Source organism: Arvicanthis niloticus, chromosome 19 (genome assembly GCF_011762505.2).
Source record: "Arvicanthis niloticus isolate mArvNil1 chromosome 19, mArvNil1.pat.X, whole genome shotgun sequence".
In the NCBI taxonomy this organism is placed as follows: Eukaryota; Metazoa; Chordata; class Mammalia; order Rodentia; family Muridae; genus Arvicanthis; species Arvicanthis niloticus.
Window position 1 is genome coordinate 1,055,185 of NC_047676.1, and position 23,824 is coordinate 1,079,008.

Here is a 23,824-nt window from a genome sequence, read left to right on the forward strand (position 1 = left end):
GTTACCACCTTAGGCATCTCTTTATTAGGACCTGCGTTCATGTATTTTTGCAAATACAAACAGGTACTCAGCACATACATCCAGTTTTAAAACATTTTATGACTCTGAATACTTAATTCTAAAAGGTGGGGTGGTTCATTATTTGTCAGGGCGACAATTCCATCCTCTGGCTCAGAGACCAAATAGAAAAACAGAAGGTACCCTCTGAAGGCCTGTTCTGCAGGCTCTCCTTTGAGAACTGCAGGAAGGCTGTGCAAAACTCATGTAGAATGACTATGTGCACATTATCATAAACAGGCTGGGCTTCTGGTGCTCAGGAGACACAGAACTGAGCCATTTGATTACAACCCATTTATGTTCTATTGCCACTGCTCAGAACTTACTGGACACCATTCGGTGCTACTGGGCCTCTGCTGCAGACATGACAAGCCGCCATCTTCCTCAGGCTGCTACATGCCAGAGAGGATGAGACAAAAGTTTCTGTCTTGTGACAAAAACTGTATCAAATAAAATGTAGAAAAATAAAATAAAACATCTGGAAAACCCACAAGTTAGTTCTTGGCAGGAACTGCAGGTTCTGGAGACTGAAGGAATTCATAAGGGTCATGGGTGACATCCGGCTGATCCCCAACACTAAGGCGAGAAGGACTTCCTGTAAGTTTGAAAGAACATGGCATTTAAGCATACAGAACTGCAAAGCTCATGAACCCAACATCTGTGACTGATATCTACAAAGACCGATGTCCCCCTGGCACCAGACAGAGGTGCATTCACACCCCAATCTGAATTATGGATGCCTGCAACCTCCTTGGGCTCTACTTTGCTTGATACCCTGATCACAAGGTGATCATAAAAACTAGTTTTTCTTCTGGCAGTTGCAACCAGGCTTCCTTTGAAGACATCAGGATTCATTCTGTACACAGAGTGCTTCAGGACTCTGTGTCAAAAGACAAATGGCAGTGGAGGCTAGGGGAAGGAAGTCGTTCCTAAAGGCAGCGGAGGCCACGGCAAGTAGTTAAAGGCCTTATTCATTCCATGTAATAGGTAGCCTTGGTTATCCCGAGCTGATGTTCCCTCAAATATCAGTGACTGGAAGACCACAGAGAAAAGAAAGACATTACTGAAGAAAGAGGCAGGGTTTGGTTCAGTCACCCGACTAAATAAATAGTGAGGTGTTCACAGGAACGTCAAGAGGTCGGTCGAGCAGAGGTCTTAGGATTGATGTGAGGCTGTAGAGGCTTTACCGAGTCCCGTGATGGGATGTGACCCATACGGGAAGAGAAGGCTCTGCTGATGTAAATGGCTTATGTCAGCATGTAAATTTTAAAATGTAAAAGCAATCAAGAGGTGATGAGAAAAAGGAAAAGCAGACTCTTGTCTGTTCAGGTCACTCAAAGGCAAATAGGGTAAGATTTGTGATTTGTGTCAAGCCAGAGTTCAGAGGAAAAAAACTAACAGAAAGTCAAATGCTATGCAGTGAGCTGCTGGAGAGCTTTAAAGTTGAGCAACAGTTGACAGAAGATGTAAGTGATAAAACCTCAATGGAAAGACTGAGCGTGTTGTAGAGATGGTAATTATCTCTAGACATCCCACCACCACACACGCACAGTTTGCTGCAAACATTCTGCCATCAACAGCTCTGCTTGGCTGATTGGCTATAGATCCTGTCAGTCTATACATGCTAAGAGTATAGTGTGAATGAGAATGGTACCCATAGGCTCACATATTTAAGTATTCGCTCCTCAGTCAGTGGAACGTGTGCAAAGGATTAGGAAGTGTGGCCCTGTTGGAGGAGGTATGTCACTGGGGGCTGAGGTTTCAAAAGCCCATGCCAGCCCCAGTGTCTCTATCTTCCAGCCTGCTGTCTGTGTGTGAAGATGTAAGTTCTTAGCTATGTTAGTAAGTTCTAAGATCCAGCGCCATGACTGTACCACCACCAGACTCCCCACAATGATGAGTGTAAACTAATCCTCTGAAACTGCAAGACCCCAATTAAATGCTTTTTTATTTATTTATTTTTTTATTTCCTACAACAGGGTCTCTGATGTAGCTCTGGCTATCCTGGAACTCACTAGTAGCCTTGAACACACAGAGATCCACCTGCCTCTGCCTCCTGGGTGCTGGGATTAAAAGTGTATACTACCATGTCTGGCACTTTAAATGGTTCATTTTATAAATTGCCATGGTCATGGTGTCTCCTCACATCAATACAACAGTAACTAAGACACCATGCAAGGTGTACTCAGTGATAGAATAGTGGACTTTTATATCCAACAACCCACTTTCTGATTGAATTAACACAGGAAGAAATTTACATACAGTACTGTAATCCAGGGCAAAAGCAGGGGCTGGGGAAGCCACAGGCCTCAGTAGGGAAGTAACTACTACCGTTTTGTTAAATGCATATGAGATGCCTGTTAATCTGCCTTTGAGACATGTGTGTTCATGCCCATGGAGCACTACTGTTTGCCTCAGTTCTTAAGAATAAAGGACTGTTGATGTGTCATGGTGGTCCCATGCTCAGTCACAGATGGAAAAAAATAATCATATCACTTATTCTAAGGCTTAGGAACATCACGGAAGAAGACAAAGATGAACGACTTACTTAGGCTCCTATAAATAACTCCCATAAACTCACTGGGTCACTAAGCTACACACAGCTAGGATCTCAGTCAGGGTGTCCATGGTGAGTCTCATCTCTCCTTAAACATGGAAACCCCTCCCCAGGGATGGTTAATGTTCTCCTGGTAGAAAATGAATACTTCATTGGTTGATAGAGCCAAGGAATAAAATGTGGAATGGCAAAGGGCACGTGTCAACAAATCTATATCCCAAACAAATATTCTAGCCCCCAGGAATGCACAAAGGTGTAGAAACCTCCCAGAATAAACCCCTGTGTCAAGTCCACCGTCTTGGCCCTTTGGGCCTGGTCCCCCACCCAGTGCAGGCTAACCTAACCTCACCTGTGTGAGGCCCCTACCTGGAGGGTGCTGCTCCCTCTCAGAGGCGGTAGACAGAGAGCTAAGGTTGGAAGATGGCCGGGAGCCTCCTCGCTCTGCTTGTGCTTCATGCAAGTCCTGCAGGAGCCTGGCTGTCTCATCCAAGTTCAAGTGGCTATCCTCATGGTCCAGCTCCTTCTTCACTTTCCCTATGAGACAAAAATGATGTAATGCGGGTAAATGCAGTCAGCAGACCAGACACACAACTGTCTGAAAGGTCACTGCTGATGGCGTTCATAGCAGAGGGAACGTAATTTAATGACAGCTCAGGGCTGATGGTAGGGAAGGAAGCAGACCCAGTATCTTTCATTCAAGCAGAATGCTACGTTGAATCTCAGCCACCTAATGCACCAACACTATGGGCAACTTTGTCAACAGAAAGTATGTGTCTGATGCTGGCCTACCGCCTTAAACAGAGAACACAGACAGAGAGTGTGCAAATAAGCTCACTGAGCTGGGTCTCCATCCATCCAGCTCCCAAACAACTAGGACCCAGTGTTGACTTGTCTCAGCAAAGCACTACCCTGAACTGTGAAAAGGACACAGCTTAGCCAGCAGCCAGGAGCTCCCCTCTGCCCTGTACTAAGAGTGGCCTCAGAACATTATGGAAGAGGAGGCAGAAAGACTGTAAGAGCCAGAAGATTATGGAGTTTCTTAATAATATCAGAAACTTCTAAAAAGTTGTAAAGAAAAGAAAACTCTTACAAGTGCCAAGACAAAGGTGGTCTGTCTGCAGGAAAATGCACTAAGCAGCCTGGGCCACTGTCCTCAGGAAGGCTAGCATTCAGGTTGTATTTCAGGGAGGCAGGGAACCCCACCACTAACTGACACTATGCATATGCAGAGTATGAGCCTATCTACCCCCATGGGGTCCGGAACCAGCACAGGCCAAACCAGGAGGTGTGCACATAGTGGGCCCTAAACAGCCCCAACCCAATCAAAACCCAGGTGCTGGTTCCTTTTGGATTTTCCCTTTTGTGCCTTCTTTCTCCAGTGACTGTTTTGGGTTTTGTCATAAAAGACCCTATCCCTGAGTCTCAGCAGGTCTTGGCATCTGGGGTGTCTTGGGAACTAAAACAGAGCTGACAAAAGACAATGACTAGGAAGATGAAAGATCTGAGCCCAATCCCTAAAAACTATATTAAACACAAATTACCTAAAAATACTTCAACCAAAGGCAGTGTGAGGCTGGACAGACTTTGCCGTTACCTTTATAATGTTCATAAAAATCTACTTTCTCAGCCTGACACTGATGACTCTGGGGTCATCTACACTGTAAGATGTGCATCCTCTCCATGTAATAACTTCAGATGTCTACAGGCATTGCCCCAGGGGAGAACAGTTATACACAAAAGAAGAAAGGGACACAACACAAAACATTATCAAGGCTCCTGGCTGTCATCAATTTTATGTGACGGAAGACACTACACACCTCATGGAAGACATTTCCTACCAGTAGAGAGAGGGCTCACCCTTCAGGTCATGAGCATGCTGACACATGGCTGACACCCCATGTACAAGATCGGCACCGAAGTGTCTCAGCTACCAGTTACAGCTTCAAGTCAGAAAGGCACAAGGACACACACACATGGTCAGGGCTATTTGAAGCTACTCTTCAGAGTGGCACGCACCAAGACCTGTCTGAGATCAGTGACAGAAGTCACTTCGGTCCAAATGGGACAGTCTGACCAAGGGAATCTTTGAAGAAAACATACATACACTTTTATTTCCTAGTCTCTTACAAACCAATGCTTTTGTTGGTGGTTTGTTTAGTTTGGGGTTTTAATTGGTTTTGGTATTTTTGGTAAAAGGGATGGAACCCAGGGCACTGTTCATGCTAAGCAAGCCCTTCATCACTAAGTTGCACAATACTTCTGACAGGCTCAATTGGGTTTTTAACTCACAGGGCAACCAGCACACATCAACTGAGTGTCCTCTTCCTCTAGTTCTGACATTGTCCCTTGGAGACAGCATCTGATCCCATATGGTGAGGGTACAGTTTAGGCCCTAACCACAGCCCCAGAGTGTTTCCTGTTCTGACTAGTGGTAAGTTTTGAGTCCCCACAGGTTCTCCTGGGTTGTGTTATTTGCCAAGGCAACCCATGAAACACAGATAAACCAAATGATGCTTTCTTATGACATCTCACATCACAGGGAGGGATGGAATCTATGTGAGAAGCCACATGCAGTCGTGCCCTGGATGCCTCACCAAGAGAGCTGAGCATGGACACGTCCAGGGAGACATCAGGATACTGTTTCATTGACATGAAGTCCAGAACAGGGCCACCACTATCTCCCAGTGGGTCCCCAACCTGCAGAAGATGAGAAAAATATCAACTAACAGACAACACAAACGTCAGCTACTGCAGGCTATGCAAGTCAACAGGATGTGCTAGAGTTAAGGCCACCTCTCAGTAAGTGACATGAACAAACACTGTTCTAGTGGCTGCACCCCAAGGAACACGGGATCAAAGCTTATTAATGGAAGTGCAAATCCATGTCCAGAGACCTACTCAGATCAGCACACCTCTGACAGCTCTCCTCTCTACTAGGAACAAATGACTTTTGCTAACTTCTTAGGGAAATCATTAGCACTATGGGAATATGGGAGGCAGGCCACAGGAGACCAAGGAGACACATGGAACTCAAGGGCCCACCACCACACTTGCAGAAGCAATACAGCAGATTCCAAAACCAAAGCTTTCTCTCTCAGAAAGGGTGATACTACAGTTCCCCAGGCCTCTGGAGTTCTGCCCACTGCTGTCATGTCCCCATACTGAGGCCTTAGAGTATTCCCTGTAATCTGAGACTCAACCCCATGATTGATCATTTCAGGTATACAGGTCACTGCTGCCCAGTGAGAAAACATTACAGCACAAGCCCATAGTGCTGCCAACCATGTCAAGTCACACAGGGAAAAGGGTCCCCACCCTCCTTGAGGACAGTGCCTAGCTGACTGCTTTGAACTTGTTTCTAGGCTTAGAAAATTACAGCCCTCTGTTCAGGTCACCAACATACGTAAACAAGAGAAGAGCAGTGCCACTGAAGTCCCTCATTAGAAACAAGCAGCCAGAACAAAAACAGGAGGCTGTCCAGCCACTCACTGCAATGGCTAATGACCACTACCACACAAACCCCAAAGCTGGGCTTCTATTCACATGCTTGGGAAACCCACCTTCATCTCATCTGCAGGTCTCATGGGGATGCTCCTCCTCTGAAAAGTAACAAGACAGGAAACAGGTTTTTCCAATGTAATTTTACACTACGGATAATTCACTCACATGACACTAATAGTGGCTTTTTCACTGTCTGTGGGTCTGCTCATTGAAGCCTCCCTACGTTCATGGCGGAAGCAGGGTGTTTATAAGAGGCTCTTTGCAGGTAGCAGTCAAGGTCGACCATGACTGGTCAACTTACCCTGTAACAGCCAAGTGCTCAAACACCAGGCTGGGGTTGGGGTGAAGGAGGATAAGAAGATCTCCAAATTTACATCAGAGTGAATGCTTAAAACAAACCAAAATGGGCAGCCTGAGAAAAGCAGACCTAGTTGTTTAGCCTGGAACATGACCAAGTACCTGAGACAGGATGTGGTATGACAGAGGTAGTGGTGACATCTATTCCATTACTGAAATGGGATGAACTGCATGTACCTTCACCCTGTGCGCTGGTAAGAACATGACCTTAAAAACACCCTTCTTTTGTGCACATTCCTCAAAAAGGGTCATTCAGTGTGTACTTCCACACCCATGAATTTGGTCCCAGTGTTTCTGAGATTTACTTATGTAATTATTTTCACCAACTTTTAATTAGAAACATAGCCTTTATTTTACCATCTGTTCCTTGCAGATGGTTCCTCTAACATTATATCTTGAGTACTCAGTGCCATTTTTAACTGCTGCTGAGTGCATAAAATTATTCAACCCTAATGACAGAGTTCATCCTTAGACAATGAATTCAGAATTCACCAACAGCACAAGCTCATTTCAGGACCAGAGGGAGCAATTTCTTGCCCATACCAGACAAAGTTTGGGTAAAAACAGCAATATGCTGGGCCAGCAAGATACCTCATCAAGTAAAAGCACCTGCTGCTCAAGCCTGACAATCTGAGCTCAGCCCTGGAACCCACAATGGGAGAACTGATTCTCAAAATTTTCCATCGTCTTTTTATGTACACCAGGCATTGCCCATCTACAAAGCAGTAAGGAAAAGGCTTTAAATAAATGGCCTGGGAAGAAACACAAGTAAAAGATGACAGCCAGAACAGAAGCCAAGCACATGGCTGGCAGGGCTGAAGTCTCGATGAAACACGAGATTTCTATGCCCATCTCTTTAGACAAAGAGGAAGCTACCAGGCCAGACCAAGAGCTATGGAAGCCATGGGCCAAAACAGTCTCAGAGCTAGTGCGGACATACTTTTTGAACTCCACCTAGCCAGAGCAGAGACCTTCTAGAAAACTTTGGCCATGAGAAGAGACCCAGCAACACCACTCTTTAGCATTATGGTCACACAGCCTTGGAATGATGCCTGTCCTAGACCAAAGGTCACAAGTAACAACTTCCTGCCAAAATGAAGATCAATGCTCTTCAAATGAAGAAAACAAAATCTTTGGAATTTGAGAAGTAGCTCAATTGGTACAGTACTTGCTTCATAGGCATGAGGACCTGAGTTGGAGCCCGAGAACACCCACACAAATGCTGGGTATGGTGTGCACTTGTAGTTCTATCTAGCAGAGGCAGTAAGATGGAAAGATGGACTCAGCCAGCCTAGCCCACCCAGCTAGCTCCAGATCAGCGAGACCCTTACCTAAGGAACAATGTTTGCAGTTGGTCTCTGGCATCCATATGCACCACACACACACACACACACACACACACACACACACGCACACGCACACGCACACGCACACGCACACGCACACGCACACACACGCGCGCGCACAAATACAAATCTACTCATCCTTGGACTGCGGTGTGCCTCCATGGTAGAACACTTGTCTAGAATGTAAAAAGTCCTGCATTTGATCCCTAGTATTGGAGAAATAATCTTACCAGCACTGTCCAGCAGGAAAGCATTGTACACACCTGTCTAATTTGAACATAAACACATCTCTGGCTTGTGAATATACATACTGTGGGTCTGAACTGGCCTCAGGCTACAGTGTAACAAGCCTAGTGTCAACCCTGACAGACATCACAAACAGAAGTAAAGACACAAAGGGCCACAGATGCTTCCTTAGAAACAACTAATGTTAGTCTTTGTTAGAGTAGAAAGAAAAGTCCATCTAGACGAATGCCAAGAAAAGACAAGTTTGGAAGGTAAAGGCAAAGACATACAAGAGCTGAGACAAGCTCAGCCTTCACATCTGTGTTGTAGGAAAATAGCACACTCTCCAGGAGGAATGATGATGATGTCAGCGAAAGGAACATGGGCATTGGTTATGGAAGACATGACAAGGAACTGCCAAACTTTGTTTTAAAAGACAGCTCTTAACGGCAGAACTTTTAAAGCTTAGTGCGCCAAGAACAGGCAGCAATGACCCCAAGAGCCCATCTCCCTGGACTCTAGTGGGCTGGATGAGTGCTCTGCACAGGAGCAGCCCCAAGCTCAGGACCAGGGCCTGTGCCTAAAAGGGCTCACCAACTGCAAATCCCACCTGCTTCAGCTGGAAGATCATCCTGGAGTGATCGCCACCTGTGATTTGGTCCAGGAGGTCATCTACCATCTTCTTGCTGTAGCTTCCAGCATCCTTCACAAATTCCTGCAGGCTAGAGGGGAACTGTGTGATGGAAGGCACTGAAAAAGCATCATGTTCCAATTTCAAGACTTGCCCCCAACAGTGACAATGATGCTGATTCCAGAAGTCCTCTGGGAGCTTCCCATATATGTGTGAGGCATTGGATTGATGGTTCTCTAACAATTTTCAAAGAGGTTCATGGAAAAAAAAATCTCCAGGAAAATTAAAGACAAAACAAAAGGCAATAAGCAGGTACATAGATCCATATAAAATCAGAAGATACACTCGTTAATCTCTAAAGAGGGCTGTCTACACCTGAGAGTCCAACATCCAGAAGTGTAGCAGCAGGAAACATGTGGTGAGTGGGCACATATGGAGCAACAGGGGTAAGACTCAGGGCACACCTTTTGGTACACTTTGATTTCTGAACCATATGAATATATTACGTTAAAAATCAGTAAGATTTAAAATGTAGTCAGAGAACAAAAATCCCATAGAATAAAGCATCAAGGATAGCCTAAGGCTCCTATATCCTGAAGACTCTTCAGCGAGACAAGCAAGGCCCAGAGCTAATCCTAGATAAACCAGTCACTGACAAAATACAAGCCATCATCTGTGATACCTGGCCATGTGTACAGACAGCAGATCTTGACAGCCATCTCTCTAGCTTCACAATTGTAGTTTTAAGGCTGCATCCCAGGCTCTGTCATGAATTTTGCCTCCGCCATCCTACCTCACTCCACCCAAGTTCATCAGTTTTAGTCCTCACCTTGGCACCTGAGATTGTGACTGTATTTGGAGACTTTTGAGAACTGATTAAGGTGAAAAGAGGTCTGTACGGTAGTTGCTGATCCAATTTGACTAGTGTTATAATAAGAGGAGATCAGGATAGAGGAAAGGCTGTGTGAAGACAGGAGAGAAGATAGTGTCTGTATAAAACCAAGATTGCCAAAACCTGGGCCTCAGACCACCAGTTTTCAGCACAGCGAGGCCTTGGTGTTGGAACTTGATTACTGTGGCTCCAGCTGACTAACAGTCACTAGGAAATATATCTCAAAACAATTGTGAAAAAGAACTCCTTGTAAGTATACCCTGTTTGCTAAACACACATACATTTATGCTAGTCTGGATCACTGCCTTCTTCAAATTGTGCTGAACTGCAAGGTAAGTCTATGGCAGAGGTGTGGACAATGGCAAATAGTACTGGAATTTGTGCTGACACCACCTTACTGCCAGTGCTGTACTTCTCAGAGCTCTCAGCAGGGCCAAGCTACTTACCAGGGAACAGCTCTCACATATTTGTGTGACCTGACTTACCTCAGTGCGCATTGCACACCAGTCTCATCTCCATAGGCAGAATACAGAAGCTCCATCTCATCTGACTTCAGGTCCCCGAACACAGAGTTGTTCTGCATTGAAAGTGCAGTGCTGGCACTGGAGAGGAATGTGACTGAAGAGAGGGAAGCAGAGACCAGGTCAGAGTCATGCTCAATGCACACCCAGCATGGCCAGAGCCATTTTTCCTTCCAGGTGATCACAACCTGGGCCCATGCCTGGTTCTTCCTTTTTTCCTTCCTGTTTGAACACAAACACAGCAGCAGAAACTGCCCATGGGTAACTGCAGTACCTACTCAGCACTCTATTTCACACCTATGGGCCAAGGGCTACAAAGCAAAGACTGACCCTTGGGTAGAGATGAACTTGGACAAGTAGAAGTGGTTCTTGGGTCCAGCTAATTCATGAACCCCCTCTGGCAGAATCAGGAACTGAGCCCACACAGGATACTCTCTTGCCCAGGGTTATAACCATAAACCAGGTTATGTCTACATGGCTCAATGTTTCTCAACCTCCACTGACATCCACTATGGTGGCAAGCATGCCATGTCTTGTGCTCTGCTACAGCACTGCTTCTCTCTCCTGTTGGACAACAGCTGCAAGCACTCTTCCCTGTAATCAATGCTTACTGAGGACAAAACTGCTGAGCTGAGAACCAAACACAAGCAACATCTCAAAAGCAAAGTGTGAACACTATCAAGGGAGGGGCTGAGATAAGGGAAGATGTGGGTAGATCACACATCACAGAAGGTCCAAATGCAGGTCGGTCTCTGTCTTACTGCTGTGATGAAACACCATGACCAAACAGCAAGTTGGCAAGAAAAGGATTGGTTTTGGTTTTTGGCTTACTTCCAGATCGTAGGCCATTACAGGAAGAAGTCAGAACAAGAGCTCAAGCAGGACAGGAAAATTACAGAAACTGATGCAGAGACCATGGAGAAGTGCTGCTTAATGCCATGCTTCCCATGGCTTGCTCAGCTTGCTTTTGACAGAACCCAGGACCACCAGTTCAGGGATGGCACCACCCACAAATGGCTGGGCCCTACCCAATGATCACTAACTGAGAAAATAAATGCCTTACAGCTGGATCTCATGAAGGCATTTCCTCAAGGGAGGCAGGCTCCTTTCTGATGACTCTAGCTTGTGTCAAGTTGACACATAAAACCAACCAATACAGTCTCTAATACTCAGAGATGTAGGAAATATCATTCCAAAAAGAAAATTTCCTCTAGTGAGGCTCCAAGCCTCCCTGTACCAAGAAGAAATGTCAAAAAAGCAGAAGTTGTGCGTGACTGAAGGGGATAAGGAAACACGGTCAAAGGCTATGGTGTGGAGGTGATCCTGAGCTGTTTCTCCAGAAGAAACGAAGCAATGACACAGAAAAGGACAACCCCATGTTCACCCTGCCCCGTCCCACCACTCAAGCCAGAATAACTACAGACAGGCAGTGAAACGCCAATTCTAAGTATGTTCCCCTTAGAATGGGCATTTCATTATATTGCCTGTAGTTGAGTAAACACAGAAGAAATGTCATCAAGGCAAATCTAGGTTCAGACCAGGATGGCTACTGTGCCTCCGAGAAGAAAGAAGTGCTATTTCTTTCAGCTCCACAAAGAAGCATGGGCTTGAATGTTCTTCAGTCCTAAAGTGCATACCTGTGCACATATAGATATGCATACACCAAAGCAAGTCTTCGGACACACATATGTACTAAAACACATGAACAGGTCAAAGCAAGCACTATAAGCACACAAGCACACATATTACCACATATGTACAACCACACATTCCAAACACACCAGAAGACCCATTATAAATGTAGACCATCACAAACACAAATGTACCTGCCCCTCTCTCAGGCCATGCCACCCACAACCACCCTGTCTAGGTCTCTTGGCTGCTAGGCAGCAGCATCACCCTGATAATAGTTAAGATTAAGTCTGATGTAAGAAATGAAGCCCTCCATAAGAACCGGCAGGATCCTGAACTAAGACTCCTGTGAAGGGAGGGAATGGCAGCCTGTGAGAGGAAGCTTGTGAGCACAGTCTGAACTCACCTTCAGTGGGGACAGTCCACCAAGTATGACTTTATTCCACCTACTTTAAAGGATCTAAACTTCATTTGTCTTAGAAATCTGAATCCTGCAGTCTTGATACACCAGGATAGGGAGACATGGGGAGGGAGGGGCACCCTCTCAGAGGCAAAGGGGAGGGAAATGGGGGAGGGACTCTGTAAAGGGGGGACCAGGAGGGGAACAGCATTTGGAATGTTGGTTAAGTAGCTAACTAATCTGGGCAGTGGTGGCGCACGCCTTTAATCCCAGCACTTGGGAGGCAGAGGCGGAGGCAGGCGGATTTCTGAGTTCGAGGCCAGCCTGGTCTACAGAGTGAGTTCCAGGACAAGACTATACAGAGAAACCCTGTCTCGAAAAACAAAACAAAACAAAACAAAAAACAAAAAAAAAAAACAAAAACAAAAAACAAAACAAAAAAAAAGTAGCTAACTAAACTGATTCTAGACACAGTAACAAAATGGTGAAGAAAGTCATGGAGGAAGCCCAGCCACCCTCAGCTCGAGGGTTCCCACCAGTCACTGTGCTTACCTTTATTTCTTCTTTCATCTTTGAAACCCAGTGTTGTAAAACCTGGGAGCAACTTGCTAGACAGTGAACTCAGGTCCACAGGGTGTGTCTCCTCCTCTGCAGAGACACAGGAGAGAGGGAACCATCAGGAGGGCTTGGCCACAGCTCAGTTGCTCAGTGATGAGCAACTTCTCTATAGCTCCTCAAACACAGAGGAGTGGTGCATGGGCATGCTACAATATCCACTTAAAACTGATTTTGCAAAAGCAAAATATAATTCTTAAAACTAACACCATTTCAATTTTGATTCTGTAATTGCCTTGACATCAACACCATGAAAAAAAATCATGTCTGGAGCTAGACAGATAGATGATTCAATTGGCAAAGTGTTTGCCTTGTAAGCATGAGCTTCTGAGTTCAATCCCCCAAATTCCTATTAAGAAAATAATAATAACAATGAGACACAATGGTGCATGCTTCTAATCCCAGTGTTGGGGAAGTAGAAATAAGAAGATTGCTGGGTCTCACCATCTGACTGCCTACCCTACGAGTTCAAGACCATGAGAGACCTTTTCTCAAAAAAGGAACAAGGAGATGATGCTTAACAAATGTTGTCCCTTTAGCCACACACACACATGCACGCACACTCACACACATACACAGATGTGCATACACATACACACATACACACACACTCTTTATCATGTCTGGGGCTATCATGCCAGTAATACCTTCACCTTTGCAAACTGCTCACTCAGTTAACACTGAGTTAACAGTTAAAATCAGAGTGTCCATCCTGTACACACTAGAAAAAATTAAACAACCCTGATGACAGAGGGCTACGTACAAGCATGTTTAGAAGCTCAAGAGCTGAGGGAGATGTCTGCCTGTTCAGGAGAAATTCAGGCAAAGCAGGAAAAGAGACATCCACCATGTCCCACCTCTCCAAGTGTGTCTGTAGGCATGCTGCAGTCCCAGGCAGTCATTCACAGGCAAAGCTGCTACCTTCTCAAGATGTTTCAGTGCATGAAATACCCTTCCAGGCTGGTGCACTGATAGCATTCATGTTTCCAACTAAGAGATGCCCTGACATGATCATCTAACCTTCCTTTCAGAATATTTCTGAGCTTCAAGTGTGCAGGTCAGCATATGGGCCATGAGGAAGGAGTGCTGGCAGAACTCAAGACAAAACCTTCCTACATCATCAGTGACATTCAGCCCTTAAGAATGTACCACACAATACATTCTTAGAGAAACCCAATACAGGCCTGATGACATCCTAGCTCCTTACATAACACAGGCTCCACTGTGCACATGAAAGCCAGGCAACTGTTCTGCAGTCTCATTACTAGTAGTGGTGACATGTGAATGTGTGATACATACTCTGCATCTCAGAGTATACACAGAGTTCAGAAGACAACGTGCAAGCATTGAGGCCCTGCACAGAGCACCCACCGTCAGCATCAGGCTCAGTTGCATTCACCACACTGTAGAGTAGACTTCCATCTCCAAGCTTCTTCAGGTACCCCATCTGCAAGGAAGTAGCAGCCAAGTGTCATCCCCCAGTAGTAACATCTACTAGAGACATGTGACATGCTCCACCAGTTTCTCCATGAGAAAGTACCAGAGACTCCCTCTCACATGCCCAAGGACTAAAGAATGGCCTGCTTGTGACTGGGGCCAATTGTTCATGATTAAATATATCTGACTGTGACCAAGGAGACAGACAGACAGACACAGACACACACTGTCAAAGCACTGCTGAGGCACATGACCCCTTCCAAAGAGTTTCTGAAATAAAAGCCTTGACCCAGAAGCAAATATTTAAAAACCATCCATCCACCAGAACAAAATGAGATTGAAGACTGACAATCTGAGTAAAAGCATCACACCACTCTACAGTGGTCTATGACTCCGTCTCTAAGACAAGTAGAAACATGACTCCACTAAAAAACTACCACAAAAGGCCTGACCATTTCCAGTCACCTGCAGTCTTATGCAAGGACAGTATGTCAGGGTGTGGAAGGTGGACATGTGCAGATCCTGGAAAGAGGGCAGCAACAATATACCTAGGGGACTAGGGCCAGGCTTCTCAATGCAGTACTATACACTAAAAAGCGATTTGAAGTGGCCTGAGATATTGGAGGGAACTGGAAGTTTCACCAGACAGCAAAGATTTCAGTATACACAAACACAGTTATCAATATAATTATACTGTGTACATACACAGGTACATTTCCTGCCTCCACTTGACAGTCTTTTACCCACCACATGCATATCTGTCATGGTTAGTTTTGTGTCAACTTGACACAAGCTACTGTTAACTGAAAGGAGGGAACCTCAATTGAGAAAACACCTCCGTAAGATCCAGCTGTAGCTGGGAAGTGGTGGCACAGGCCTTTAGTCCCTGCATTTGGAAGGCAGAGGCAGGCTGATCTCTGTAAGTTCAAGGCTAGTCTGGTCTACAGACCTATTTACAGAACAGCCAGGGCTACACACAGAAATCCTGTCTCCAAAAAAACCGTGTCAATGTGGGAGGGCTCAGCCCATGGCAGGTAGGATCATCCCTGGGCTGGCGATCTCGGGAGTCTGATGGTTTGTATATGCTCGGCCCAGGGAGTAGCACTATTAGGAAGTGTGGCCTTGTTGGTGTAGATAGGTCTTATTTGAGTAGGTGTGTCGCTGTGGGCGTGGGCTTTAAGACCCTCATTCTAGCTGCCTGGAAGCTAGTCTTGTCCTAGCAGCCTTCAGATGAAGATGTAGAACTCTCAGCTCCTCCTACACCATGCCTGCGTGGATGCTGCCCTGCTCCCACCTTGATGACAATGGACTGACAATGGACTGAACCTCTGAACCTGTAAGTCAGCCCCAATTAAAGTTGTTCTTTTAAGAGTTGCCTTGGTCATGGTGTCTGTTCACAGCAGTAAAACCCTGAGACAGGGGACAAGCCAGTAAGCAGTACCCCTCCATTGCCTCTGCATCAGGTCCCTGTCCTGTTTTGAGTTCCTGTTCTGACTTCCATTGATGATGAAGTACAAGCCAAATAAACCCTTTCCTCCCCAACATGTTTTATGATCACTGCTTCATCACAGCAACAGAAACCCTAACTAAGACAATATCCATTTCTAAATAAGGTTTACCACTGAAGGAACCAGGCTCTCCAGAGAAATAGCTAATTTCAGAGGTGGAACACAGCAGGAGCATAAACTGCCTGCAAGCTATATACGGCTAATGCTGAGCTTTCTAATAGGCATATTTACAAAAGCAAACAAACAGGCAAAACTAACCTTAAGGTGTTTATGGGTTCCTGTTTAATTCTGGATATTTTGCAATGCTAAGGAGGGATCATATAGCCTTCCTTGGGCTAGGCAAGAGCTCTACCACTGAGCCATACCTTTAACTAGCTTAAGGCATGTCCTATAATTGGAGGGTCCAAAATGTTGCCATTTCTATGTTCAGTATTTAAAACGTAATGCACATTTTGAAGACTTGATATGAGAAGGAATGTAAAGTCCTAGTTACTGTTAAGATGGACCTTACATTGAGATAGTAAGATTTAGATTATGTCAGGTCCAGTGGAGGCTCATTTTAACATGCACTACATCAACTTGTACTAGAAAAGGCGCCCTGAGAGTGGCAGCGCCTTGCTCTACAGAGAAGCAGGCAATAGATGGGTGGATCTCTCTGCTGTGGCTGGGACTGTAGACAGCTGCATTAAGACATCCAGCAATCATCTATGAATGGCTCACAAGAAGGAGAGAGCCACAGATGAACAAAGAAGTGGAATGCTAACATCACCCCTGTGAGTACTTAACTATGAAGTAGGCTTTACTTTTAGGGAATCCTGGCTATTAGGGCCTTTTAAAGCAACAGGGTCAGTCAGAAGTGGCCCCAACCCAAGCTGGATGTAGTGGGGACATACCATATTCCAAGTTTATGGTGGTCCTGCCAGCATAGTGATCCCAGACCCTTCTGAGGAAATAAGGCCAAGACAACCAAAGAGCTGATCTGACTCTGGCCTGAACCCCTGGAACCCAGAGATACTCTGGCCAGACAGTAATACTCCCAGTTTTGGTGGTGGTACCTAGTTGCAAAGACTTGACTGTCTGAGGCCAAATGACATGGCCTTCAGGGGAGGGCCACAGATACTACCTTGCCACCTGGGAGAAACCGGTTAATCCTGTCCCGAGCCTCATCAGCTGCGTGCTCTACCAGGGCTAGCACATGCTCCTCTGCCGTGCTGTCTGTCAGGCTGCAGGCATTCCCTTCAGGCTCAAACATGCAGCTGTAAGGCATGAAAACCAAGTGTCATCACAGGCCCAGCCTGTTGCTTTCCAACAGTAGTCGCTTTTATGAATAGTTCCCCTGCAGAGGCAACACTGGGTGGGGTTTAATCCTTCCACTTCTCGTGGCATTCCTACATGTTACAATCATGATCTTTACCTGAAGTAAAAAAGTGCAAATCAAATAGAACTCCTTCTCAGAGAAACACTTTTAAGTCTTCTTACCAACAGAAAAAGTGACAGAAATTGCATAGGTAAGAAAGGAAACAGGACACAGTCTCCTCTATTCTGTGTCACATTTGCAGTAAGGGTGAGCTTCTGGAAGTCAGGAAGCCCTGGGTTCCCCATGGAGGAATAGTTCTAACTCAAAGTGAGAAGTGCAGGCACTGTGGCATAGCCTGTCCCCTGCAGGCAGTAGAAACAGGCACACAGGCTCCTCTCTGCCCTGGCAGAATGCAACAGAAATGTTGCAACAAGAAGATGGCCCTATAACAGCCACAGCTGCTCCCTGAAAGTCCAGCACAGGATAAAAATGTCCCTCACCAGAGTGCCACAGCAATGGCACTGACAGGTCCACATGATCTGTAGCATTTGATGGACTTTGAAGTCTGGGAATGCAGAAAAAAACTGCACAACTATTCATTCTATCTAAAAGCCACAGAACCCACAGATGAGGGCAGAATTTTAGTGACAAGGCCACTAGCTAGAAACTTGGGGAATCCAAGGCAACTTGTAGGGCTGAAGGAACCTAAGGGAACAGATGGCAGCAGGTGTCCCTAGAGAGGACAATGGGCAGTGCATCAGAGAGAGCTGTCTGCTGAGAGGAGCCTGCCTTGGGAGAATGTGGCTTTCTCTCAACCTTACACGGCCACAGGTTGGTCACAGACCCAAAGAGAGGTATATGGTACAAATACAGCTGAGACCTCCCAACCATCCCTTGTACAGGACTCATCATTTCATTCTGAGCTACTCAGGTGAGTCACCCAATAGAGTTCAAACCACAGGCAGGGCAGCCACATGCTAGACAGTGACAGGAAAGAAACCACACGGGGCTCCAACTTCCTACGGTTGCTTAAATGCTCCTTGGGGTCTGCTACTGAAGGGGTAACACCAATTCTGTCTCAGTGCTCAGCACCCATGAGACAAGGGGGCACTCTGTAACCCCTCTGGTGTGAGATATACATAAGGCCTCTGAAGGTCCCTTAATTAACTGTGGCCTGATGAACAGGAACAAAGCTTCAGGGAGCTATGTCTGAAGCACCCTGCCCTTCCTGATGCTCACCACCAGGCTACCCATCTCCCTATAGCACTACAGAAGTCAGCTTACAGACACCGTCTCATGAGTGGACTTACTGCAACTGTGCTCTGCACAGGTAAGGACACAGGTCATTACCAGGTGGTATGTATGGTGGGCACATACTAAAGGAATGAAGATTAGCAAGTAGAAGTATTTCATACAGTAATGACAAGCTAGCAAAATGCACTGCAGGGATAACTTCATGGGCCTGTGGATCGATCCCAGGGCTTGTGCTGGCACACAGGAGGGTGGTCTTAGTCCCCTTACATCTCACATTTATTAATAGTATGAGTTGTGATAGTAGCATGAGAGCATGTGATGGGTGGCTATCTTACCCCACAGAACTGCCCTGAAGGATCCAGAGTCTGCAAACATACACAAGTGATAGGCTGTATCACCTATGTGATACAATCACTTCACTCTTAGGGCAAGCAGAACAGGGTGGCCACTTCCTCTAGAGTTCCAGTGCCAGGACGGCATCCAGTTCAAGGTCCCCTGGGCTACACACCAAGGGGCTTCGTGGAACTTTAGGAATCCTTAGAGACCATGTTCCTCCATCCAGGCTGAGATGCTCCACAGGTTCCCTTTGCCCTTGCTTGGGCAAAGCACCGAAGTCCTGCTTGTAGCCAGCAGCTCCACAAGCAAACGCCTCCCAAAGAGCCTTACCTGATAACTTCTCTACTCGGCTTTTTGGATTTCTTGGTAGTTTCTACTTGTACTGGGACAACCTCAGGAACAGGTTCCTCAACTGCTGGGTCTTCACTGCCCAGGAGAGCTGCCTGCTGAGAGAAATCCATGTCCTGCATAAACGACATGCTGCGCTTCAAAGCTAACAGCCGCTCCTAGAATCAGAAAGGACAGAGCAGCAGGACTTTACCTCTCCCTCAGCCACGGAGCCGTGACGATGGGATGGCATGGGATGGCCACGGCCTCACCTGGCCTAATCGCCACCTTCCCAGACGCTGCAGCGGGAATGGTTGCGAGGGCTCAGCATTCAAGGTATGGCCCAGAGATGGTGGTGAGGGAATGGTGGAGCCCAGCAAGTATCCCTTGCCAATATGTGGCTCATACAGCCTGGTTTACGGTACAGATCTAGGCAGCCACTTGGAATGACCAAAGGGTAAGCTTGTAGTGCCGAGGGTCAGTGAGGCTGCCCCACAAAGCAAAAACCACAGGGCTGGCTGTGATCCAACAAGACTGACCCTAGATCCAGAACTTTTCGTCAGCCCCATATAATGGCACCTCTAAGCTGTGTGAAGGTGCAGACGGGGGCAGTGCCTGGAGGATAGGGCAGTCTAGAGCAGGGGTTGGCACCTGGGTGTGGCGGATGGATGAAGTGTCATTCATTGTGAGCCTGTTAGGCACAGAGAGTTAGAAGACTTCAGCTCAGTGCCATTGCTCTAGTGGGTTTCTTACTTTGCTCATCATCTTAAAGCCCGCGTGCAGGATCTTCTTGGCTAATTTGTAGTACACGGTGTCTGGTCTATTGTACGTCATCGCATTATCGCACATTAATTTGAAATCTGCCTAAGAAGAAGAAACAAGTAATTTGCCACATAATTAATAGCAAAGGTCTCCATTCTTGGCAAATGATGCCAAAGAGAAAGAATGAAATTCGGCAAAAAGCATACTTGGGAAGACTGATTTTTAATAACTCAAGAGAAATTTTCATAATGCTCTACGAGGTTTTATGTGCACGAGGAATCTCCCAGTGAAAAGCTGGTCAAAGTCTCCAATTTCCTTGTGTCTATTAATATGTAATTTTATGAGAGATTGTACAAATATTCTAAGATCCCTTCTCTCCTCCAGCCTTTCTTCCTATCTTGTAGGAACATGAAAAACAGAAAATCAAACTTTTCCAACACTAAGGATGATGTGATGATGCTCCTCCCAAAACACTAACCTGTCATCATGCACTCATTCTTCCTGCCCGCCAAGCTACTAAGTAATTTGTAACTCACAGAGCCAAAATCAAGAAGCAAAGGACTAAAAGAAAAGAAGCCAAGAGATTAAAAAAAAAAAAAATTCCAAAAGTAACAAAAAATGAAAATACACAATTAGTACAGGAAAAACTAAGAATTAGGAAAACCATGCTTCTAAAAACACTTTCAAACCAAGTCAAATTAGACACACTGTTGCCCACAGAAACAAGTCCTGCCTGTGCCAGGACAGAAACTTCAACAGAAGAAAGGAACACATTCATAGCAGCACACACCATCCAATCCAGCTTCCAGTTCTCCTTTAACACTAGCAAACAGTCACCTACCCAGAACAGTCCTCTGCAAACACTTGCGACTAAAAACTACCTGAGGGTGCTAGAGACATAACTCAGCAGTTAAGAACGCTTGTTGCTCTTGCAGAGGACTCAGGTTTGATTCCACAGCACTGACACAGTGGCTCACAATTATATGTAACTAGAGTTCCAGGAGATTCAGTGTCTTCTTCTGACCTCCGAAGGCACCAAGCACACATGTGGTACACATACACACAAGCGAGCAAAGCAAAATAAATACATCTGTCAGAATTATAAAAGTCAAACAAAAATGACTTCAAGTACACAGTGTTCACTGTGTGAGAGGGCACGAGCACACCCACACGCAGGACCATGCTTGCACACACAGTTTTACAAACATTATTTTGGAAAGTAAAACTCATTTACCTTAAATTCTGTGACTGATTTATATTCGTTAGCCACAATCTTGTCTTTCATCGTGCCAAAGTCCATGGGATGTTTTATTATCATTGAATACCCAGGAGCGATTGCATCCGTGACAGGGAAAGCAAAGAACCCATGAGGATCTTTTCTGAAAGCAAAAATAGCTTCAAAGTGAAAAGAAAATTCTAAAGTCTAAATTTCTAAGTGACATAAAAATTTTTACAATCCAAAGATTTATATAACTGGCTAAAATTTAAGTTGGCTTCTTAAAAGTTCAGTGGAAAAACATGTATGCCTTTTTAAGGTTGTAACACATATTTTACATACAAAAAACCTGACACCATCCCACCCAGCTCTACCCATGACAGGCAATGCTCTGGAGGAAGCAGCACACTAACTTCAGATGGGAAACAAGGGGGAGGAATGCAGCGTACGAGCTCCCTGGCCCTAATGTAGTAACCTGCACCCAGGCTGCCCACACCCGGCTAGACGACAGGTGGGACACGGGGTTACCTCTGTAGCTGGCGGAGGAAGTGCTCCAGAAGCCTCTGGATGGGTGTGCTCTCATTCTCAGCTGAGTTTATAAAGAGAAAGCAAGGGAATAAAATCAAACAGCAAGACTTCATTTCCTTCATTAGAAAGGTCCATATTCATCTGTGTGTTAAACTTCTCGGCATTTGAAGCCTCAATGAGAATTGAGAACTTGGGTGCAGCTCCCTACACAGGCAGGCTGGCAAAGGGACACACAGCATATCTCAAAACCTATCAGGCTTTTCCAGTTCAGGGGTTGTCAAATCCACACTCAAAGGATGACATTCAAAAGAGAAAAATTACTGCCTGCACAGACAATCACATGGTAACTTATTCTAGTATTAGCTTTCCTGATGATCTATGTTCCAACACTCAGCCTCCTCAGTTTCTCTCCATGTGGGAGAAGACATTCTTGCCTTTTAAACACAGAAGTCTGGAGTTCTATACAAGAAGGCTAGGAGCCAGGGAATCCAAAAGCCAAGACTGAGATTCCAGCTGAAATGTCATCCCTGGCAGCGGCTGCTCAGGTCAGAAACTTACCAAAGACCTCAAGCTTCCAACATGCCATCTTGAGGTCACTTTAAGTAACTCAGACCTATCATGAGTGCCTGTGTTGGGGTCTCTTCTTCCCAAGGAAGATTACCCATGTTTCCAAAATATATGTGTTTCTTATGTGAGTGATGTAGTGGCACCAACCTGATGGTGCTGTTTGGAATTGTAAAGCAGATAAAGCTAAACTTCTAGACTAAAAAATGGTAAACTTTAACCAGATTAAAAATACTATAGATAAACTGAGCAGTGGTGGCACATGACTTTAATCTTATACTCAGGAGGCAGATCTCTGAGCTCAAGGCCAGCCAGGCTTACAGAGCTAGTTCCGGAACAGCCAGGGCTACATAAAGAAGCCCTGTATCAAGGAAGCAAAAAATAGAAACAACGGCAACAAAAAAGCAACTAACCAACCAAATAAAAATACAGTAGGTTTTGCAGAACACATAAGGTTAGTCTCTGGCATCAACATGTCTGTTTTACCAGTCTTCAAGAAAACGTACCCATTTTTAGCTTGTGAAATGTACCCAACAACTAGATAACCATGCTATGGACAAGGTAGGAAACTCATGTGCAGGGACAGGGTCTTGCCTGGCTGTGTTCGGCATGCTCTCACTGGTCTATCAGGGGGTGGCTCCACCTCCACCTTCTTCCCAGGGTCGAAGGCATCGGCCTCCCCTTCTGAGTCACAGTGTTCCTTCTCCCGCTTCCGTTTCTTCTCTTCCTGTAAGTATCAAAGAACAAAGGGCACAGAACAGCCAGAGGTCTTTTAGATTGGTACTGCAGGCCCTGTACATCTCTGCCTTCCCCAGACTGGGAAGAAGATCCATTCCTGACACTGGACAGGCATCACCTGAAGATACCCTGGAAGCCCAGGACGGTGGCGATGGCCCAGATATAGCCAGGCATCATTATGCCATTGAACTTTTACCTTGCGCTTCCTTCTCTCCTCCTCATCGAGGTGCTTTTCCTTCTCTGACTTCTTCTTCTTTTTCTTCTTCTTTTCTCTGTGTCTCTCCCGTTCATGGTCTGACCGATCATCATAGTAGCTGGAGTCGTGGCCAGATCCTGAGAGCTCTGTCACTTCGCTTCCTCCCACCTTGAGCACCAGCTTCAGAGGCTTCTCCAGTGGCGTGTCTGTATAATCTGCACACGGACCATAGGTCAAACTTGCAAAAAAAAAAATGCTGAGGAGAAATACTGCACCCCTGTGGGTGAGTCTAGACAGCAAGGAGTTGTTAAAACCACGGGGAAAGATGTAATCTCAAACTGACAGAACTGTGTTCAGTCCTCTCTTTCAAACCACAGAATCACCACTGAGGATTTTCTGAGGGTCCTCCCTACCAGAAGAAAGTAAAACAGCCAGACCTGAGACCCAAGACCCCCAATTCCTTCACGGAAGCCCTCCTTTTGATTCGGGTCTTTCTGGTACCAGAGAGGAGGTACGTAGTGGCTACAAGACCCAAAACGAAGCCTATGGCTTCTTCACAACAAATGCACTTTCTCAGACCTAACCCCGCCCCCTCCTACGACTGTCCAAGACCTGGCTCTAAGCTCCTCCTTCTCACGGGACCCCGCCCGTCTCAGGCACCTCCTCCACAACCCCGCCCAGTGCAGACCACGCCCTTCCCCTGGAACGCCTTCTCCCGCCAGTACCCGCAACCTAGATCGTGTCCGTGGGCTCCGCACCTTCGTACGACGAGCGCCATTCCGCCTTGTGCTTCTTGTGCTTCTTGCCCATGGCTGAGGTAGTACGGGATCCGGTGAGAAGCGGCTGCCCGTAGCCCGACCTGCGCCAGTCGGAAGTGGCTCCTTCGCCTTCGCCGAGTGCTTCCGGGTCAGGGTCGGGCGGTGCGCA

The 23,824-nt window shown here is 46.0% G+C and overlaps 1 protein-coding gene across 4 annotated transcripts; it reads right to left on the minus strand.

Annotated features, from left to right (window-relative positions):
* Position 1: 1 nt before the first annotated feature.
* On the minus strand, positions 2-23,816 carry Brd9 (bromodomain containing 9). Of its 4 annotated transcripts, none has more exons than XM_034523429.2 (16): positions 23,656-23,816; positions 22,898-23,112; positions 22,558-22,690; positions 21,400-21,460; positions 20,890-21,034; positions 19,647-19,757; positions 18,897-19,009; positions 16,803-16,935; positions 14,106-14,181; positions 12,672-12,767; positions 10,052-10,184; positions 8,654-8,765; positions 6,175-6,213; positions 5,209-5,311; positions 2,981-3,148; positions 2-652 (listed from the first exon to the last, which is right to left on the minus strand). In XM_034523429.2, exons 1-16 carry the CDS (start codon positions 23,705-23,707, stop codon positions 552-554), a joined length of 1,791 nt encoding a protein of 596 aa, XP_034379320.1. In that variant the 5' UTR covers positions 23,708-23,816; the 3' UTR covers positions 2-551. The 4 variants fall into 4 exon arrangements, with proteins under 4 accessions (XP_034379320.1, XP_034379319.1, XP_034379321.1 ...); XM_034523428.2 differs by having other exon boundaries at positions 18,897-19,012; XM_034523430.2 differs by having other exon boundaries at positions 18,897-19,072.
* Positions 23,817-23,824: the final 8 nt, after the last annotated feature.